General features: G+C 31.9%; 1 protein-coding gene across 2 annotated transcripts; it reads left to right on the forward strand.

The window, feature by feature from the left end:
• The first annotated feature begins 3,329 nt into the window (after nucleotides 1-3,329).
• Nucleotides 3,330-6,823, forward strand: LOC111389250 (zinc finger BED domain-containing protein RICESLEEPER 1-like). Of its 2 annotated transcripts, XM_023014145.1 has the most exons (4): nucleotides 3,330-3,508; nucleotides 3,844-3,904; nucleotides 4,518-6,522; nucleotides 6,599-6,823. In XM_023014145.1, the coding sequence occupies exons 3-4, from the start codon at nucleotides 4,548-4,550 to the stop codon at nucleotides 6,652-6,654; spliced, it is 2,031 nt and encodes a 676-aa protein (XP_022869913.1). In that variant the 5' UTR covers nucleotides 3,330-3,508; nucleotides 3,844-3,904; nucleotides 4,518-4,547; the 3' UTR covers nucleotides 6,655-6,823. The 2 variants fall into 2 exon arrangements, with proteins under 2 accessions (XP_022869913.1, XP_022869911.1); XM_023014143.1 differs by lacking the exon at nucleotides 3,844-3,904 and having other exon boundaries at nucleotides 3,331-3,508.
• The last annotated feature ends 15,510 nt before the right edge of the window (nucleotides 6,824-22,333 follow it).

Below are 22,333 nucleotides of genomic sequence, written 5' to 3' on the forward strand. Positions count from 1 at the left end.
AATTTTTTTTTTAAATTTGTTATTCTTTCTCTTATTTAAGTATATGTACTGAAATGTTTTCATAGTGTTTATTTTCAAATTTTATTATGAGTTTCTTAGGTTTTTTAATTTGCTTACATATTTAGAACATGTTTTTTTTCTTGTTGATTGTCGAGTTTTCTTTGTGCGATGTATGAACAATTTATTCTATTTTTCTTTGTATACCAATAAATATTCGTAAAAATAATTACTCATGAGTAAAAAGTTGTATGCAAAAACATTTAGAGAAAAAAAAAATTTACAAGTTAAAAAAAAATAAAATTAAGCAAAAGTAGAAAAATTCACTTATATGTAAAAGCATACACTTGTTAGTTAAAATATTCGGTGAAAAAATAAATACTTATTATTAAAATATCTAAGTAAGAAGTCACTTATAAGGAAAAAATTGAGTAAATTCACATATAATATAAATAAGAAAAATTACATAAATATAAAATTTTGGCTCTTTCTTTTTTCTACACTTGTCCTTGCACTTCTTTCCAATATGATGTAGCATTAAATTATGTCATACATTATAATAATACACCAAAGCTTATTTTAATCGAACATCGTCAATTTCTATCTTCCTTACTCATATGTTGACGTCAAAAATAGAAAAGACTATGATTGAGTCAACTTTAAGAAAGAGAACGCCTTTTTCTTTATTACAAGAGATAAAACTGCATAAGTTTGCTTTTCCATTAACAAAACAAAAATTTTTTCTCCCACGAAAAGAAACTATTTTGCACTATTTATAGGAGGTTTCAGCCGAAATTCCTTCATATCAATCAAATCAGCTACAATTTTGAACTCGAACAACACGTCGCCAATCTCTCCTCTAATTGGTCGATGAGGCCAATGGAATTCCCATCAGTGTAACCTTCAAGTAATGATATTCTGCAGAGGATAGAGGGGCCAAGGCAATTGATAGGTGGGTTTGGGCGATGTTGACGTCATTTTCGACAAGTGTAGGTAATTGAAAGGGTGAGTGACAAGATATAAAGAATCCGCAATCATTATGTTTTTTGATATTATGGCGGGAATGAGACCGAGCTGACCTTCACAGGCCTAGTTGGCATGTAACTGAAGTAGCTCTTGCGAACACTAAGTATGAGATCATAAATCAGTAGTCAACAATATATTTGTTATTTTTCCCAAATAACGTGTAAATTAGTTTATTATTTTATTCAGTTATACATCCTTGACATCATTCATACAAATTTGAAGAAAATAAATGTTTTTGAATAAACATTTAATAAATGAATTAGGGTAAAAACAACTTTACAAATCAGTGAATTATACAATTATTGACACCAACTATTAACTTTTTTAGCAGTAAAACAAAATTATATCATTTGTAGATTATCTTTTATTAACATTCGTGTATTTTTAATAAGGATAAAAATATTTGTACATAATTTTTTGTGAGAGAGGGCCCAAAGATCTCAGAGAAATTAATAGCCCTCCTCAGGCCAAACGAGTAATTATTGTTTTCTGAAGCAAGCTTTCTTCATCTTGATCAAACAAAGATGAATTGTTTATGTTATAAAGAAAATAGTTTGTGTTGGTTACTTGGAATAGTTAAAAGTAGGTTTTATGTATGTTTTTAAACGTCTTTGAGGTGATAAGAAAGTACGAGCAGATGTAGGTAACGAAATTGGTAGTAGAGAAGGCTAATTTCTAGGTCATTGAAGTTAATGGTGATATAGTTAGTTTTTAGTTTGATAAATTAAGTAAATCATTTATAAATGTTGTTAATTTTGGTTAGTTTTAATGTTGTTAATTTTGGTTACTTTGAAAAGTTAAAAGTAGATTTTATGTATGTTTTTAAACGTCTTTGAGGTGATAAGAAAGTACGAGCAGATGCAGGTAACGAAATTGGTAGTAGAGAAGGCTAATTTCTAGGTCATTGAAGTTAATGGTGATATAGTTAGTTTTTAGTTTGATAAATTAAGTAAATCATTTATAAATGTTGTTAATTTTGGTTAGTTTTAATGTTGTTAATTTTGGTTACTTGGAATAGTTAAAAGTAGATTTTATGTATGTTTTTAAACGTCTTTGAGGTGATAAGAAAGTACGAGCAGATGCAGGTAACGAAATTGGTAGTAGAGAAGGCTAATTTCTAGGTCATTGAAGTTAATGGTGATATAGTTAGTTTTTAGTTTGATAAATTAAGTAAATCATTTATAAATGTTGTTAATTTTGGTTAGTTTCTATTTGTTGTTAGCAATGCTTTGGTTTCTGAAGTAATTGTAAGTTTAGGGTTGTTTTGTCCTCTGACTAACACTGAAGTCTTCAATTTTTAATTCTTTTTTAATTTCTTTCAAAATGCAGAAATTTTGAAACATTGTGTCCTATGACCTCTACACTCGAATATTTCTTTTTAACAATTTGCATCAATTTTATCTAATAGTCAATCATGAGCCAAGGGAAAAGTTTAGAAAATGCTGTTGATAAAGTTTAATTTCCACCCATGTGTGAAAGTAATTTTGTTTGGTAAGAGTTCCAGCTATTCTCATTTGATGTAGGAGATAAGATATGTAGTTTTGCTAGAGATATATCTCCTTTTTAGTTCATTGTAAGGGTTTTTATGGTAGAATCACTCTTTTTTTCCCCTTTACCTTTTTCAATAGTTCAAAAGAGAATGTACTTTACCATAATCACATTTAACACACTAATATTTCCTACAATATAATCAAATCCGTGCATTGCACTGGCAAAAATTAGTGTGTGTGTGTGTGTGTGTGTGTGTGTGTGTGTGTGTGTGTGTGTGTGTGTGTATATATATATATATATAAACACAGGCATGCCAATTTTGTGCTTGTATTTAACCACTTAACCTTGATCCAACCCGACCTTCTTGTATGAGAAATGTCATTGGTATATAATTATATGTACATAAAGGTGTCACCCCTCTCACATGGGGGGCCTACTCGAATATTTTCTTCATGTAAGGTCCATCCACGTGAAAGAGCGGACACCTTTATGTAAAGGAAATTATGTACCATTAGCGTCCTTCGGGACGTAGTCCAGTAGTGCAAAGGACATGAGTGAGGTTATCCCACATCTTTTTGACACTTGGCAGTCACAGTGTTGGGGTTTGATTCCTGAGATATGAAATTGAACTCCTTGTAGGTGTAGTGTACAAGCAACTCTTGTTCCCTGACCTACTAGAGCACATCCCACAATTTACCTCCTACACAAAACTTTAGGAGCGTGACGATGGGAACCCTCAAAATTAGGATTCAACCTTTTTAATTATGTACCATCAACATTTTCCTTCTTGGATTCCCCGGACCCATCACCCCAATAGGTGAACCGTGGCGTAAACCAAACAACGGAAATCGCACGCCCGGACCCAATTTCCGGGTCTACAAAATTCGGTTATCATATCCAAACTCTTCCGGGAACCAAACCCTAATCCTCTTTCGGATCCTCCGATCGGACCGTCTCCGTAACGTCCACTAACGCACAAAATTCTCACTTTCAGGTTCGAATTTCCTTCTTTTTATGTTAGATCCGACCCACTTTACATAATCCAATGCAAATTCAGGCTCGGTTTTGCTCTATATATGTCCTATTATATAAATTTGGCACAATTGCTAACTAGTTGAATTCTTGATGAGTATTTTCGGATGGTTTGCTGTGTTTTAAGTGGAATTAGTTGGGTGATTATCTATTTTCGTTTGGAAATGTTTAAATGGGTACAATTGCTATAGGACCCTGCTAAAATAGAACCCATACTATTTTGAAATCAAATTGAACCTTCTTATTTTCTTATATTTTCGTTTCTTTTACTTGTTCTGGAGTAATCTTTTTGTGTAGGGAATGAGAAAAGTTTCTTGGGGAGGCAGTACTGGTACAAGTCCTGATTAATTCATGATGGGTTAGTTGAGTTCAAAGATTTATCATGCTGGCCTTTTGTATTCCTGAATTATCCATTTTAATTTATTTTTTGTCGCTCAATTCAGAAGTGTTATAAGTTATAACAACATAAAATCAACTTCTCAATTCTTCACCTGATGTGTGGTCTTTTCTGGAACTTTGTCTATGTTTGATTGCATATTTTCACCTTTCATATTGCGAATGAACCTCTGTACGTGAGCTATGCTGGCATATAGAACTTCTCGTATATCTTTTTATAGTTTTTTTTTTTTTTTTTTTTTTTTTTTTTTGGGTTTTTTTTTTTTTTATTTTTTTTTTTTTTTTTTTTTTTTTTTTTTTTTTTTTTTATAGGTCTTTTTATAGTTAGATATTGTTTGTCTTATAACTAATTGTGGGATGCTCCTTTCGCGCTGTTTGTCTGCTTTGAGTCCAATGTGTTGTGTGTCTGAGAATTTTGGTCCTTGTTATGACCTGCACTCTCTCCATCCAATGTACACACTATTAATGGTGATCTATGTTGTCTGCTTTGAGTCCAATGTGTTTGTTTCTTGCGTTGCTCTTATCTTAGCGGAACCAAATAATGATTTTTGAAGTTCTTCATTTAACTGATGCAGATAGATCTCTGCCAATATCAAGTCCATGTCATGGAAATATCAGATGAGACTCCTTCCAAGAAACCTAAGAGGTTGACATCTGTCGTATGGAATCACTTTGAAAGAATTAGAAAGGCTGACATGTGCTATGCTATTTGTGTCCATTGCAAAAAGAAATTAAGCGGATCTAGTAACAGTGGTACAACACATCTAAGGAATCATTTAATACGATGTCTGAAGAGGTCCAATTATGATGTTTCTCAATTACTTCCTGTGAAGAAGAGAAAAGAAAGTACTGGTGGTCTTACAACAGTCAGCTTTGAAGAGGAGAAAATAAAAGAAGAAATCATTACTGCTATACCATATAACTTTGTTCAGGAACAAAAGAAAGAAGAAATCAATCAAACCGTGAACGTAGGAATTGCTACATTTGATCAAGTTCGGAGTCAGTTGGATCTTGCCCATATGATTATGTTACATGGTTATCCCTTGGATATGGTCGATGATGTTGGATTCAAAATATTTGTGAAGAATCTGCAGCCCTCGTTTGACATCATGAATAATAGTGCTATTGAGCTTGACTGCATGACCATATACAGGAAGGAGAAACAGAAGGTATTTGAGGTCATACATCGTTTGGATGGTAGAATTAACCTTGCTGTTGGTATATGGGGTTCACCTGAAAATTCCGAGTATATGTGCCTCACAGCTAATTATATTGATTTTGATTGGAGGCTACAGAAGAAGATGCTTAACTTCATAAAACTGGATATATCTCATACTGGTGACATACTTTCAGAAGTTATTGTTAAATGTCTGAAGGACTGGGCCATTGATCGAAAGTTATTTTCTATGACATTTGATGATTGTTCTGCCTATGACATTATGGTCTTCAGGATCAAGGACTGGCTATCTCAAAACAAACCACTTTTGAGAAATGGTGAGTTGTTTGATGTACGCTGTGTGACACAACTTTTGAAATCCATTGTTCAAGATGTCATGGAAACAGTTCGAAATGTGACTCATAAAATTCGAGAAAGCATAAGGCACATTAGAAGTTCACAAGCAATCCAAGGAAAACTAAATGAGATTGCCCAACAAGTTGGAATCACTACTGAGAGACGTTTAGTTCTTGACTGTCCAATGCAATGGAATTCTACATATATGATGCTTGAAGCAGCATTAGAATACAGGCGTGCCTTTTCTCTCCTGCCAGAGCATGATCCTGCCTACACAATGGCTTTATCTGATTTGGAATGGGAATGGGCAAGTTCTGTTACAGGTTATATGAAACTTCTCGTCGAGTATACCAATGTTTTTTCAGGAGCCAGATTTCCAACCTCCAATATATATTTTCCAGAGATATGTGATATGCACATTCATCTAATTGAATGGTGTAAGAACCCAGATGATTTTCTTTGTTCAATGGCTTTAAAGATGAAGAACAAATTTGACACATATTGGAGCAAATGCAGTTTGGTTTTGGCTGTAGCAGCTATCTTAGATCCTCGTTTCAAAATGAAATTAGTTGAATATTATTATCCCCAGATTTATGGTGGTGATGCTCCTCATCACATGAAAGAAGTTTCTGATGGTATTAGGGAACTATTCACTGAGTACTCTATTGGCACAAGTACACTGGACAAAGAATCAGCTCGGGCTGGGGGAAGCTTAGACGGTACTAGCAATAGTAGTAGAGATAAACTTAAGGGCTTTGACAAGTTCTTATATGAAACCTCACAAAATCAGAGCATGACATCGGATCTGGACAAGTATTTGGAGGAACCCGTCTTTCCACGTAATAATGATTTCAACATATTAAATTGGTGGAAAGTTCACACCCCCAGGTATCCCATCCTATCTATGATGGCACGCGACGTTTTGGGTATTCCCATGTCTACTCTTGGACTGGAGGTAGCATTTAGCACCAGAGGTAGAGTGCTTGACCATCATCGGAGTTCACTGAGTCCAGATTTGAGAGAAGCTCTGTTATGTGGCCAAGATTGGTTGCATATGGAGCCAGAAGGTAATAATATTTCTTAATTGTTGCAGAATACTCTAGTATTTGAAAGAAAAGCTGATAATCCTTCCTTCTTGTACAGCAACCGGCTTATCCTGGAGTCATTCTGCTCTGCCACTTTATCTGGAAACAAGTTGACCTATCCACGGTATGGTTTAGTGAATTTATTTTCTTTCCTCTCTCTGCACCATGTAGTTGTAGTTGAATTCCTGAATGTATACTTTAAAATTTAAATATATTACTTTTTGGTGTCCTGGACGAGCCAGCTACTGGAAGTGGAAATGGAAGCAGATCAGTTTTGGTTTAATTTGTTTGTTTGGAAATTTCTTCAAAAGCAATGTAGATTAGCATTTACTCTCGACTACAATAGCTTTCATATTTTTATGTCCCACCTTCCTGTTTTGATGTGTTACCATTATTTCGTGTTTCTTTTCTTGGAGATGCACGAGATAAATTCAAGATAGACTCCAATCTAGAATCACGTAATCTTCGACCCTAGTACGAGCCTATACTATAAAAGAGACATATCCGCATGGAGATATGCAAGAATATGATAGCTTTATTCACTATTTGGTTGAGCTAAAAATTAAAATTTTTGTAGATTTTGATAAAAGTTGATAAAATGTTTGGTTCAAAAGTTGATAAAAGTTGTAAATCCCATAAAATGTGTAGTTGAAAATGAGTTCGAGGAAAAATGAGTTTTAGAAGATGAAGGCCAAGTAGGGGATTAGTATTCTGAATAACAAATAAAGAAATGAAAATAAATAGATATAATAAAGCTTTAACAAAAATAGATATAATAAAAGTTACATGAATATAGTTGAAGAAAATTGTTGTTGATCCATAAAAGAGATTGACTCTTTTTGATCAGCTGCCTTGTAATAAATATGAATGTAAGATGTGGATGGAATTTATATTGATTTGAAATTTGATTAAAAAGAATTTGTCTAAGATATAAACACTAATGGGAAAATTGCAGTTGTCCTCCTTAACCTTTAATCCATTTTCCACTTTGACAGTCAATTTTATATATCTCTAGTGTTGTCTTCAATCTTCCAATTTTTGGCACCTGTAGTCCATATTGACGGTTCCTGTTGAAAAATCTGTAAGTTGTCATAATACTAGTTTCAGAGAGAAACGGGAAGGTACATGAAAACAGGAGAGCGTGCTTGGATATTGCTATTAATCAGAAATGTGTCATGTCGCATCCAGTTGATCAAGAACTGAGGCACTGCGAGCGATGGTCAGGATTATACGTTTAAGCCAGAAGCGATTGTAAAGAGATAATTATAGATCAAAAGATCATAAAATAAATAATATTTATATAAGGACCTAAATGACTCTTCTTAACAATTTTGATTTTATAAGATGTAATTTTGAGTCTTATTAGCGTCGATGTAGATAACGTTTTTGGATATATCCATGAAGAAATGAATTTCTGAAGTACAGGGAAGAAATATCTAGACTGTTAATGTAGACAGAGCAAATCACTTGTAAAAATGAGGAAACAAACAAATTTCACCAATGAAAAAAGTCAAATAAACAAGAACACAAATATTGATAGGAACACTGAATTTCCGAAAGCATAACCACACAAATTGCTGCTCTAAAAGTTGGCTTGGAGCTGATCCACAACGCTCTTGTCCACCTGGAATGCCTTGGCAAGAAGATCATTTGCAATGTCTGGTTTTGATCCAAAAACAGCACCTGCAATGGTTTAACACTTGGATTGACTGCTCAGTATTTGTGTTTCCAATGTTGTGTTGGTAGTGAACAAGTCCTACCGGGAAAAACAAACACATTGCCCTTTTGAAGAACTTTAGTAATGTGGCAATTATCAAGGTTGGAGGTCACGAATCCAAAATGAAGAGAACCTTCAAGCACGATTAGGATTTCCGTGGCTTTGGGGTGAGTGTGAGGAGGGTTTAGTCTCCATGGTGCATAATCTGTACGAACCATTAAGATGCCCAGAGAATTGAGTCCTGGTAATTGAGCCACAATCATTGGGGTGACCCTCGGTCCCCCATGGGCACGATGTGTTACCAGGCGAATGCAGCCCACTAAAGGATAAATCATTCGTCGAAACAGACATAGGACTTGCAGGCTAGCCCATTTATTCTTGCTGAAAATAAACATAGAAATTATCATTGCTTTGTGTCGAAACATGTCTTTAACATATTATGTAAAGCATTATTAATTACCCAAGTTAGTAGAATTTGCGACACAGAAATCTTGCAAAGGTGAAGGCTCGAATGCGAAGGCAAAGCAGCTGAGCACCGATGACCAAATTATTTATAGACTCCATTAGTGCAATATTAATTACCACTCTTTTTTGTTGTTTCTGGAAATTCACGCCGTCCTGAAATTGGAAATTCCAATACAATCTTTGCACCTTATGGTAGATATTGGAAATGGTCAAAATATGAAATTCTTAATGTACATATAACAGTAAAATCGGACTTGTAAATTGGCCATTTGTGGTGGTGTTATGCAATTAAAGATTAATGTTTTGTTTATTTGGCGGACAGATGATGCTAGAAATTACTGAGTCTAAATTGACGTGATTATTATTCCAAAATTTGAAAAAAATTATAAAATAAGGGGAAATCAGAAAACACGTTAAATTAATGGTCAATATTTTTTTTAAAAAAAAAATTCCAGTTTTTTATATACTTTTCAGAGAAATTACAATCATAGTGAGCTACAACTGTTAGGTTTTGTAACTCAAATATGATTAGGAGTCTTGTGAGATTACGTATTTGATTTTTACTTGGACAGGAAGATTGTATCCCTCTTTATTTTAAAAGAGAGAATGTGAGGTTTACTGTTCATTTTTGTCATATAGGTTTTCACATTAAACTGGTTTGGTAACAGTAAATTATTCTATTAAATCACACTGTAGCATTTTTTCACACGTCATTTCACCATTTTCATACGCTGTTTTCACTGCAATGTCACTTCTACTGCAATATTTCTTTATTTTCACACACTACTTCACTTTATGGAAGTCAATAAAATATTAACTTAAAATTTTTGAAGTATAAATATTTAGATATATTTAGTTTTTAAATTAAATATTAATAAAAAGATTACATTGTCTAGAATGTAGAAAGTTATTTATAAATAAAAATATCATTTCAACTTATTTAAAAGTAATAAAAAACTGATAATTGTAAAAGCTATTTATAGGTAAAAAAAATATTAATCCCTCATTCTCTTATAATTGTAAAAGCTACTTATAAGTAAAAAAATATTTATTAAAAATATTTTAATTATAAATGTTTAGAAGTATTTAAATTTTTAAATTAAATATTAATAAAAAGATTACACTATTTAGAATGTAAATAGTTACTTATAAGTAAAAAAATCACTTCAAGTTATTTAAAAGTAATGAAAAAACTTATAATTGTAAAAGCTACTTATAAGTAAAAAAAATTTTAACTTCAACATTTTTAATTAAATATTTAGATATATGTAATTTTTTAAAATTAAATATTAATAAAAAAATTTGCTACAAATATAGTATAAAAAAAAAGAAAAAAAAATATGTTTGCTCCGTGAACGGAGCTTGTTTGTTCCGTGCACGGAGCTTGTAACAAAGCTCCGTACACAGAGCAAGCATTGCTCCAGAGTATTGCTCAAAGGGTTTTTTTTTTTTGGTTTTTTTTTTGGGGCTCTTTATGTGATATTAAATGAAGTCAAAATATTATATTATTGTTATCATTTTGAATTATTCACGACATAATATTACACGTCGTTAATGATGCGTGAAACGGTCAATCGTAGCAAATGTTACGGGACGTCAAAATAGGTATTTTCAAACTATTATTTTGAGAATTTCGATAACAAACTAATTTTAAAAATTCATCAACGATTGTACAGTAGTCGAATCAATAAATCTTCTATATTCTCTCGAAACTCGTTTCGAGAACTACATCATAAACACATCAAATGATATAAATGAATATCGAAAATAGTAAAACGTATATCAAATGTATGTGTTAAAAAAAGCGCATAACTCGTCTTTTTTCTTTAAAAAATCAATTATTTTATTAATATTTATTATTTTTTCTCGACAATTTTCTCAAAAAATTACTCCAAGTTATTTAAAAGTAAAAAAACTTATAATTATAAAAATTACTTATAAGTAAAAATTATTAAATTAAATTTTTAAGTAGATAAGTAGATATATTTAATTTTTAAAATATATTTTACACTAACACATTTATCTAAATGAAATTTGATAAAATAATAATAATAATAATAATAATCTATCTCTCCAAAAGATTGCTCTGTGCACGGAGCCAAACCTGCTTCGTGCATGGAACCATGTTTAGCTCCCTGCACGAAGCAAATGCTCTCAAACAATTTAATTTTTTTTTGTTTTACTTATGTTTTTGTTTTCATTTTTGGGCTCATTACAGGATATCAAATGAAGTCGAAATATTACATTTTTAATACAAATTTGAAGTACTCACGGCATAGTATTGTATGTCGTCAACGGTGCGCGAAACGGTCAATCGTAGAAAATGTTACGGGACATCACAATTGACATTTTCAAACTATTACTCTTTATTTCTAAAATGTAAAAAGTTATTTATAACTAAAAAGATCACTTCAAATTATTTAAAGTAAAACAAACTTATAATTATAAAAGCTACTTATAAGTAAAAAAATATTAACTTAAAATTTTTTAAGTATAAATATTTAGATATATTTAGTTTTATAAATTTAATTTTAATAAAAATATTACACTATCTAAAATGTAAAAAGTTACTAATAAGTAAAAAATCATTTCAACTTATTTAAAAGTAATAAAAAATATAATTGTAAAAGTTACTTATAGATAAAAAAAAAATTAACTTCAACATTTTTAATTATATATTTAGATGTATTTAATTTTTTAAAATTAAATATTAAAAAAATTACTGTAATTTAAAAAAAAAAAAACATACACTATCATTCCGTGCACAGAGTGGACTCCATGCAAGTTTTTTTTTTTTTAATTATAGTAAAGTTTTTATTAATATTTAATTTTAAAAAATTTAATATATCTAGATAATTACTTAAAAATTTGAAATTAATATTTTATTATCTATAAGTAACTTTTATAATTATAAGTTTTTTTAATACTTTAAATAACTTGAAGTGATTTTTTTACTTATAAGTAACCTTTTATATTTTAGATAGTGTAATCTTTTTATTAATATTTAATTTAAAAAAATTAAATATATCTAAATATTTATTTAAAAATCTATACACAGAGTGAATATTTACTTCGTGCACGGAGCAAAAAAAAAAAATTACATTTGGAAATTTTTTCTTATTTATTCATTTTGTAATTTATTTTGTAATTTTTTATTTTGATATTATAGATAATTTTTTCTATTTGAAATTTTTATGAATTCTTTTCTCTTTATTTATGATTGAACTTAATTTTAGTGAAAGAAGAATTTTTTTTCTATTTAAAATTTTTTCAATATTAATTTATTCTATTTAAAAAATTTTCAATTTTTTTTTCTATTGTAGAGGTGGGAATTACTTTTTTTTGCACAAAGTTGGACGATTCATTTTTGTCATATGCGTTTTCACATTCAATTGGTTTGAAATGGATTTGGTCAAAGTGATTTTTTTTATTATATTATCTCTCCTTATCTTACTATTCATTTTTATCACATTGAACTGATTTGATCCTTTGAATCTGACACACAATATTCTTTTCTCTATTTTCTCACACTATCAATTGTCAATCATATACTATAATTTTATTATTAGTAATATTTTTTTAAATAATATTTTGTCATACTGTAACTTTTTTTTTATAATTGGTAGAGCAGAACGACGTCATTTTCTATTTTACCTAGGGCTGGGCAAATCTCCCGAACCGAACCGAAACCGAACCGAACCGATCCAAACCCGACGGTTCTTGTCAAATTAAATACCCGAACGGGTATCTGAATTGAGAACCGACGGGTACGGTTCGGTTCTCGATTCTAGACCAAGAACCGAAGAACCGAATAAGAACCGAATCTTTCTAATTTTTTTTTATATTGAGTAAATCAAATTATTTTAATTTTAATTTTAATTTTTTCTAAACAAATTAACAAATTAATGATTTCTAAATCCAAATTTTTGGCTCAATAATTTGTTTCATTTCTAATTTTTTAATTTTTGGCCCAATTACCCATTTTATTGTTTCATTTCTTAGCCAAACAAATCAAATCCACTAAATAACCCTAAGCACCTACAATAAAGTGCATAACGTTGTCTCGACTCTCGCACTCACTCTCGCAGCCTATCTAATATTCCAAAACCTATACAATCGTCGGCCGACACTCTGACCTCCGATCGAAGTCGTGACTTTCCCCGACTGAAGCTTTGATCGTAGCGATCATTTGAATAAGATAGTTTACTAATCTCTGACATTCCAAAACTATTGAATGTATCATTAGTCGTATTTATATAACGTTGTTATAAATGTTAAAAAATTTAATTATAGTACAGAACCGAACGGAACCGAACCGATCCGAACCGAACCGAATGGAACCGAACCCGAATGGTTCCATAATTATATTTGGACCCGACGGTTCCATTTACTAGATACCCGAAAAGTTTGGTTCGGTTCGGTTCTAAAGAGAACCGAACCGAATCGACCCGCGCCCACCCCTAATTTTACCTGAAGCTTACATACTTTGAATCTGACACATAGTACTCTTTCTCCATCTTCTCACGCTATCAACTGTATCCTATAATTTTATTAGTAATAATATTTTTTAAAAATAATTTTATACATAAAAGTTATTCTTCATTTCTAAAATGTAAAAAGTTACTTAATAACTAAAAAGATCACTTCAAGTTATTTAAATGTAAAACGAACTTATAATTGTAAAAGTTACTTATAAGTAAAAAAATATTAACTTAAAATTTTTTAAATATAAATATTTAGATATATTTAGTTTTATAAATTAAATATTAATAAAAATATGACACTATCTAGAATAAAAAAAATTACTTATAAGTAAAAAAAGCACTAAAAGTTATTTAAAAGTAATAAAAAATTTATAATTGTAAAAGCTATTTATAGGGAAAAAAATATTAATCCCTTATTCTCTTATAATTGCAAAAGCTATTTATATGTAAAAAAATATTAATTTAAAATTTTTTAAGTATAAATATTTAGATATATTTAGTTTTTTAAATTAAATATTAATAAAAAGATTATACTATCTAGAATGTAGAAAGTTATTTATAACTAAAAAATCACTTCAACTTATATAAAAGTAATAAAAGATTTATAATTGTAAAAGCTACTTATAGATAAAAACAAATATTAACTAAACATTTTTAAGTAAATATTTAGATATATTTAATTTTTTAAAATTAAACATTAATAAAAAATTACTATAATTAAAAAAAAAACTTATATAACACTCTGTGCACCGTGCACGGACAACTTGCATGGGGTGTCTCCTACATGAAGACACTCCATGCAAGTTTTTTTATTTTATTTTGTTTTCTTTTTCTTTTTTTTAATTATAGTAAATTTTTTATTAATATATAATTTTAAAAAATTAAATATATCTAAATATTTACTTAAAAATGTTGAAATTAATATTTTATTATATATATGTAGCTTTTACAATTATAAATTTTTTTATTACTTTTAAATAACTTGAAGTAAATTTTTTACTTATAAGTAACTTTTTACATTCTAGATAATGTAATTTTTTATTAATATTTAATTTAAAAAAGTTAAATATAACTAAATATTCATTTAAAAATCTATGCACAGAGTGAATATTCACTCCGTGCACGAAGCAAAAAGTTTTTACGTTTTCGAAATTTTTTCTTATTTGTTCATTTTGTAATTTATTTTGTAATTTGTTATTTTGATATTATAGATGATTTTTTCTATTTAAAATTTTTATGAATTATTTTTTCTTTATTTATGATTGAACTTAATTTTTTCAATTATTTTTTTCTTTCTGTGAAAGGAGAATTTATTTAAATTTAAAATTCTTTCAATACTAATTTTTTTTTATATTTAAAATTTTTTCAATTTTTTTCTATTGGTTAAGATGGATATTACTGATTTTTTTGCACAAAGTTGGACTGTTCATTTTTGTCACATGCGTTTTCACATTCAACTGATTTGAAATGGATTTGGTCAAAGTGGTATGATTTTTTATTATATTATAAAAAAATATAAAGTAATCTACTATCTATCACTCTTTCAAGTCACTCATTTTCCTCCTTTAATTCATCGAGTAGCTTTCATGTGTGAAAAAAACCTCTCCAAATTATTGTTTCTTTCTATGGGGGAAAAATATCGCTTAGTCCTCATCTCAATTGTAGGGAAGAAAATCGTAGAATTTGTTTTTGTATTTCCGCTTTTTAGTTTGTTCCTCTTAACAATGTTCTTCTAAAATCCTTTCTTTGTTCTTCTATAGTCTTGACAACTGCGAAAATTTTAGAATGAATAAGTAAGATCAAGATAACAACATGACTCTGATACCAACATAGTGGGGGTGTGGTAATACTCTGTATTCTAGCCCACAACAAGCCCTTTGGGCAACAACATAGGGCCTGACTTTCGGGGTTACCAAACCTCCATATGGGATCATATAATCAGTAATACCAAATTTTTTGATGCAGAGGATCCTCAAAGAGGCAACTACAGAGCATACTTTTGGTACTACTTAGATCTTGCTCTTACTTATTCATTCTGGAATTTTCACAGTTGTCAAGACTATGGAAGAACAAAGAAAGGATTTTAGAAGAACATTGTTAAGAGTAACAAACTTTTTATTAAGAAGAGTTGAGCTCGAGATGATTCTCAATGAAAGATAAGAGCTCCTTATATAGAGGAGGAGCCTCATCATACAACCGACACAAAATTAATAATACTATCAATGACTCATCACTTTTAGTACAATATTTATTACATGACTCACAACTTAAAAGGACATGACTCATCACTTTACTAGCATGACTCACTACTTTTAGTACAATAATTTTACAACCATTTTTTAAAAAGTAAAGAATCTACTTTTTAAAAGGGATTTTATTGCAAACGACAAAATGATTATTTCACACGAGCTGCTGAGTCATCAAGGTGTTCCAAGATTTGCTTCTCGTCCAAGTTCATTTGAATCATCTGAATCAGAGGGGAGTCCATGTTGCTTCCACGAAGACCAAGTTGTAGTATCAAATTTTTCTTCAAAAAATTTTTCTTCCAATTTTTCAAGATTTTCTGGGTCTATTGGATCAAAATCATACGACTGTGTTCCATAATCATATGGATCTTGAGAGTCCTGGAAAACACTGTCACTATAATTTATTTTCGTGTCCAAATATCTTGAGTTTTGTTTATCTGGATTGCTTGGTCCTGGTTTGTCCACGTCCATTTTATCAATTTTCATTTTTTCTTGAAATTCATTCCAGAGATTGTTACGCAGTTGTTGTCCTTCTGGTGTGGTTTCTGGATATTTAGATGTTTCTCCAAGGCATTGATGTGGCCTTCCCAAGTAAAGTTGGTTCCAATGGGTTTTGTCACTTTCCCAAGTAGCAGATGGATAGTGTTCAAATACTTGTCCAAAAATTTGGCATTGTCCTTCTCTGTGTTTCTGAATGTCTTGCTGAATCTTGGTTGCATAGTCTAGAGGTAGAATTTCTCATGGAGCATCATCTTCTATGTCTGGCCAAATTTGTGGAGGAATTGTCTGGTTGATTTCAGCCATTTTTCTTTGAAATTCTCGAAATTCCTTTGGATACCTTTCCCAATCTTGATGGAGATTGAAAGGTTGGACTGCATACTCCTTGACATAAGGGAAGTGTTCATAAGAATCTGTTTCTGTAAAATATCCTTGCCGTTGGAAAATCAGAATTACAAAAACATTGTTTTGGGAAGTTCTCAAATCTTTAAATTTTAAAGAAAATGCTTCAAACATTTTTATCCAATGAGAAATAGGATAAAACCATTTGAAGAATTTCTTTGCCTCAAAATGTGCTTCTTGAAATGGATCATTTTTGTTAAAACTTCGAAAAGTGGTTTCTTTGAACCATTCAAGAGATTCACAAACATTAAAAGAAACTCCAATTTGGAAAAGTTCCAATAAGTACCACAGAAAACAAAGTAATTCCTTTGAAAATTTTGAAACTGCTTGGTGTGGGATTATATGGAACAAATTAAAAAATGGATAATTTGGATGAAATCCAAGACCACCAAGAGTTTCAATTCCTGTTTGCCTGATAACAATGGACTGGTATTTTAACATGAACTCTTTGGCTCGGGAATGGAGGGTTTTGTCTCTGATGAGAGTATTAAGTTCTGGGGGAATTTGTTCATTTTGAGAAAGCAAATGAAAGGGAAGGTTTATCATACATATTACAGGGATAGGTTGGGAGTGAAAAGCTTTTGGTCTGGTGAGTAGGTCTGGAAGGAGGTTAGTTTTTCCCTTTATATGTTTGACATCAAAGTCAAAGTTTGAAAACCATTCTGCCCTAGTTGAGAATTTGGAATTTGTTTTTGTTTGAATGAAAGCATTTTAGGGAATGCTGACATGTCCATTTCAATAAGAAATTTGTGTCCAATGAGATGAAACTGAAATTTCTCAATACCACGTTTTACCGCCAAGATTTCTTTGAAAGTGGAATGATAATGTTTTTCTGCTTCTGAGAATACTCCACTTTTGTATCCACAAATGTTTCTTTTTCCATTTTTCTCCTCCAATAGAACTGCTGCCCAATATAGATCACTTGCATCAGTTTGTAAGATCATTTTCCCGTTAGTAGGGATAGATAGAGCTGGAAGTTCTTGCACCTTTTGTTTGATTTTTCGGATTGCTTCTATTTGTTTTGAAGACCACGGTGGTGCATCTTTTTTCAGCATGTTCTGCAATGGTCTGATAATAGGAGTTAAATGATCAATAAAATCGGCCATGTAATTTACAATCCCAAGGAACTGTTGGACTTCTCATTTAGAGAGATCTGTGCCTGCAAACTTTAACAATTCCTGACCAACATGTGGTTGTAAAGAATATTGACCATCTTTAATATGCATGCCCAAGAAATCAATTTCAGAGACTCCAATAACCATCTTTTTCTGAGAAAGCATTACTCCAAATTGTTTTGTCAGATCAGCGAATTGAGACAACAGTTGAGAATGAGAATTGGCATCTTTTGAGAACAAGAGAATATCATCAATATAGATTAATGCTGACTCTAATATTGGATGATAAATTCTTGTGATAGCCTTTTGGAACAATGAGGGGCCCGTCTTAAGACCGAATGGCATAACCGTCCACTGATAGTGGTAGTTTGGGATACAGATACCTGTCTTATGCCTTTCATCTTTCTTAATTCCCAATTGCCAAAATCCCGCTTTTAGATCAAACTTTGAAAATATCTGTGCCTTGGACAGACTAGCAAATAAAGTTCTTTTGTTTGGAAGAGGGAACTTGTCATCAGCAAGGAAGTGATTCAATGGTTTATAATCAATCACAAGTCTCATTTTTCCATGAACTTGTTCACTTCTTTTGTTGACATAAAATGCTTGGCATGCCCATTAAGAAGTAGTGGGTTCAATGAGACCTTCATCTTGCAATTGGCTTAACTCTTTGTTTGCTAACTGGAGGTGTTCAGGGCTCATTCCAATATGGCTGGCTTTAGTAGGGTTAACGTCTTCATTTCTTTTGAAAGGTAGGGATATGAAAAAATCTGGATTTTTCTATAGAGGGTGAGTGCATTTGGTGAGAAAATCTGTGTGAGAATCTGCACAACATTCTCGGATTAATAGGCTTGTTATATCATCAAGGCTGGTTATGGAAAAATATGTGGTTGGCTGTATGTATGGCAAAAAGTAGGACTTGTATCTAAGGCCATTTGGAAGAGGAATAACACGTTTTGCCCACAATTGTCGAATGATGGCAAAACCAATTACAATATCCTTCCCTGGTAAAGATGATCCAAGTAACTTGTGTGAGACATTACATTCAGGAAAGAACTGAAGTGTCACTGGCTTACTTATCAACTCTGTTGAAAAATACTCATTATTAACTGCCTGAAATATTTGCTGATGTGTTTTCCACATGTCTTTGGGGAGAATGGTTGGATTTAAGGTTGAACAAGCTGCTCCAGTGTCGAACAGACCTGCAACTGTGATTGGTCTTTCATATTTTCCTGGAAATATTTTGACTTCAATCATCGGAACTGGAAGACTAAGATTGATTACTTGCATTCCATAGAGTTCCTCTATACTGTCATAGCCATTAGTGCTCTCATCATCGGAGTCAAATTCCAGTACGAAAATAGTTTCAGGGGACTGCTCATCTTCTTCAGAGAATACCGATTCAAGGTCCGCTTCTTCTTCCACTTTTGTTGCTGCATAGATTTGGTGTAAAATTTTCTCCTTCTTTTTGTTGGTACAATTTTTTTGCAAAATGGCCCTTCTTTCCACAGATAAAACACATGTCTCCCTTTTTCTTTGTGAATTTCCTTTTAAAATATCTTCTTCTTCAAGAAAAAGATTTGGAAAATCTTTTATTCCGAAATTTGAACCTCCTCCTGTGGAATTTCTTCTTCCCTGGACAATCACAACTCTTGTTATCATGTCGGCACTTAATCTTCAAATCTGGCTGATCACACGCCTTTTCAAGCTTATGTCCTGTTGTACTAATATCCTTTAAAAACTCTCTTTAATTGCAGAGTTTTTTCAATGTTCTTTTAACCAAGTTGTGAAGCTCTCCAAATGAAGTGGTTCCCAATGATTGTCCTTTTATTTCAATCATTCTGAGTGTCTCTTGACCAAGAGGCTGTGGGATGGACTCTAAGTAAGCCTGCTTTATATTTGTATCGTCCATTCCACCAATGAGGTAGTATCGCCTGGCAGCATTGTGGAAATGTTTATCTAGATCTTTAGGATTGTAAGAACAACATTTCAATTTGAAGAATTCTTCTCTTGCAATATCCTTCAAATGATCCGTCTTTCCACAGAATTCCCAATATAATGATTCTATGAAAACATCTATTGTTGGGGAATTAGAATATTGGATCTAGCGATATTCTCCAAGAGCATCATACCAATCTTTTAAGAACCCAGTGATTCTTGCCAAAAAAGATTTTGTGACTGCAGAATGAGTCATATTTGGCCTTTGTAATTCTGCTAAAAATCATGCTTTCATTTCTTGAAATCTTGCTTTCCACAAAGCTGGAGGAATATCATCAAAAGTGAATTTGATTGCTGAAGTACTATTTTGTGAATAATAACTGTTCACAACATGAGGATCAGCAATTTCTTCATCAATTATTTCTGGCTCATCAACAACAGGAATTCCTTGTTGAGTTTGATTTGATTGTGTTCTGTCAGCCATATAAAAAGGAGGATGATCTTCTAGAAATTCATCTGAGGACTCTTCAATTTCAGAACTAGTTTCATTTGAGATGGCTAAAATAGGAGTTATAGAGGAACGATTTTGAGTTTTTCGTAGGAAAGTGGTTATGGGGGTTTTTATCATCATTTGTGGTCTTTTTTCTAGGTTTGGTGGAGGTAAAGTTTGTAGATTTTGTGAGGCTAATGGTTTGGTTTTCTTTATATCGGGATAAGAAAGAGGTGTCAATTTCTTTTCTCATTTTTCAGGAGTGAAGAGTGAAGATGTGGATTCATAAGCTCCTGTTGAATACATGGGTCCTGAAGTTTGTGATATATGGGTATATGAGATAGGGTGATATGGAGTAGAAGGTGGGATCATGGAATTGTTTTCAAGAGAAATGAGTTGTTTTTTGAGATTTCTTATTTCTCTTTCTTGATCTGTTATGGGTAAACGATTTTGTAAAAGGGTCATGATTTCAGCATGGAGGGTTTCAATCTTTTGTTTACAGGCTTGAAGAGCGGTTAATAGTGTTTGTGCTTGTTGTTGTAGAGTCCTTTCAATTCTTTGCTGACTTTGGTCAATTTTTCTCAACAGGGAATTTTGTTGGACTGCATTTTCTGACTGTCAGTTTAAAACTGCTTCTGCTGCTGAAAGCTGGTCAACTGAACCATCCGATTTTCTGGATGTGGGATTCCTGATCTTCTAGGCATGAGTTGACTGCTCTTTGTCAAAAGAGGACAATGGAGGAAACTCTTCTTATTGAGGAGGGTGGAACATAGCTATAGGCATAGCTATCTGAGGAGATGGAGGTGGACTATTATCCCAGTCCCATTTTTTATGTAGTTGGTCGCAATCCCATGGATCATCATTATCATCATCCCAACCAGTAGGAATAATAGATTCATTACTTGTAGGAGGTGGAGTGTACTTGACATAATAGTCAAAATTTCCAGAGGGTTCTTCTAACAAATCAACTCCTGCAGATTTGTTTTCATATGCTTCACGCAACTTTTGTTGGCTATTCTTCTTTTTCTTCTTCTTCCTGGAAGGACGATCGTTAAATAGATCTTCTTCATCTTCTATGCATTTTGCACAGAAACATACATCCCAATAAATATGTCCCGAGTTATCAGATTTGCAATAAATTGGCCTGCCATTTGCATCAAATCCATAAATGGGAATTTCTCCATTGGAAAAAGCAAACTGTGTTGGAAAACAGTGAGGCTTTTTATTTGCAGGTTCTTTTTGAAACATGATCTCAACTTCGCCATTTGACTTTCTCCTGAAATGATGAGTTGCTGATTGTATAGGCAGAGAGTCTTTTGATGCCTGCTGATGTTGCTCATAACTAGTAACCCAGGTTTGAGGGACCAATTTAATGAGCTCGGATCTAGGAATCTGTCTAGGGACATATGTACAGCTTGGCTGATCTGTTCCCATCTGAATTAATAAAGCATCATCCGTCCCATTAGGAGTGGCAAAATCAAGAGAGTGATTTTGAATTCTGTAAGCCATCTGGTAATGAAGTGTTGCTCCATATGTGACTGCTGTTGGAACTGCTCCAACAATTTGGACCTGAATTTTTAAAGCTGATAACAATAATGGATCTGCAATTGGCATATTAAAATTTGGAAACATAGTAACAAATACTGTTCCCGCGTTGAGTGTAGTTTCCACAATGCCAATACATGCATGTTGATAATCAGCAAATCGTGTATCTAGAAGAGCAATTCTAGAAACAGCCGGGAGACCTTTTCTTCCATGGAGGGTAAGTGCAATTCTTACAGCTCCAAAATGAAGATGGGTAAAACCTTCAGATAACCATACTTTTGGAAGATGAGATGGTAAATCTAAGGTAACAAACTGCTCCTTTTCAGTAGCAGGTAGAAGATGCTGATCAAACTTTGATGCCTGAACATATTATTTGATTTGGGATTTTGATGGTAAAATGATACTTTTAACAGTTTTGGTGAAGGAATTTCGGGGTTTGTTATATGGAAGATAAGGATTGACAAGAGGTAGATCTGTAATTGGGATTTTTTCAGATTCAGATAGGTAAGATATTTCATAAAGGGAGTCGATTTTAGAAGCATTAGATTTTCGAAAGGATGTGGAGGGTGCTAATATAGATGAACTAGAAGATTCAGACATAATTTTTAATGTGTTCTTCCTAGTTTCTTTCAAACTGGATAATTCCAATCAGAATAGTAAGATCAAGATAACAACATGGCTCTGATACCAACATAGTGGGGGTGTGGTAACACTCTGTATTCTAGCCCACAACAAGCCCTTTGCGCAACAACATAGGGCCTGACTTTCGGGGTTACCAAACCTCCATATGGGATCATATAATCTAGATGTGAGGTATGTTCTTGTCTCTGTATATATATATATATATATATATATTTTTTTTTTTTTTTTTTTTTTTTTGGTGGGAAAAATATTTA

Source organism: Olea europaea, unplaced genomic scaffold (assembly GCF_002742605.1).
Source record: "Olea europaea var. sylvestris unplaced genomic scaffold, O_europaea_v1 scaffold572, whole genome shotgun sequence".
Taxonomy (NCBI): domain Eukaryota; kingdom Viridiplantae; phylum Streptophyta; class Magnoliopsida; order Lamiales; family Oleaceae; genus Olea; species Olea europaea.

What these genes read in the sequence shown, in the direction of transcription:
- LOC111389250 (XM_023014145.1), top strand. Translation starts at nt 4,548, where the DNA reads ATGGAAATATCAGATGAGACTCCTTCCAAGAAACCTAAGAGGTTGACA. An exon ending in GTTGCATATGGAGCCAGAAG is followed by an intron (nt 6,523 to 6,598) that starts GTAATAATATTT and finishes CTTCTTGTACAG; the next exon opens with CAACCGGCTTATCCTGGAGT.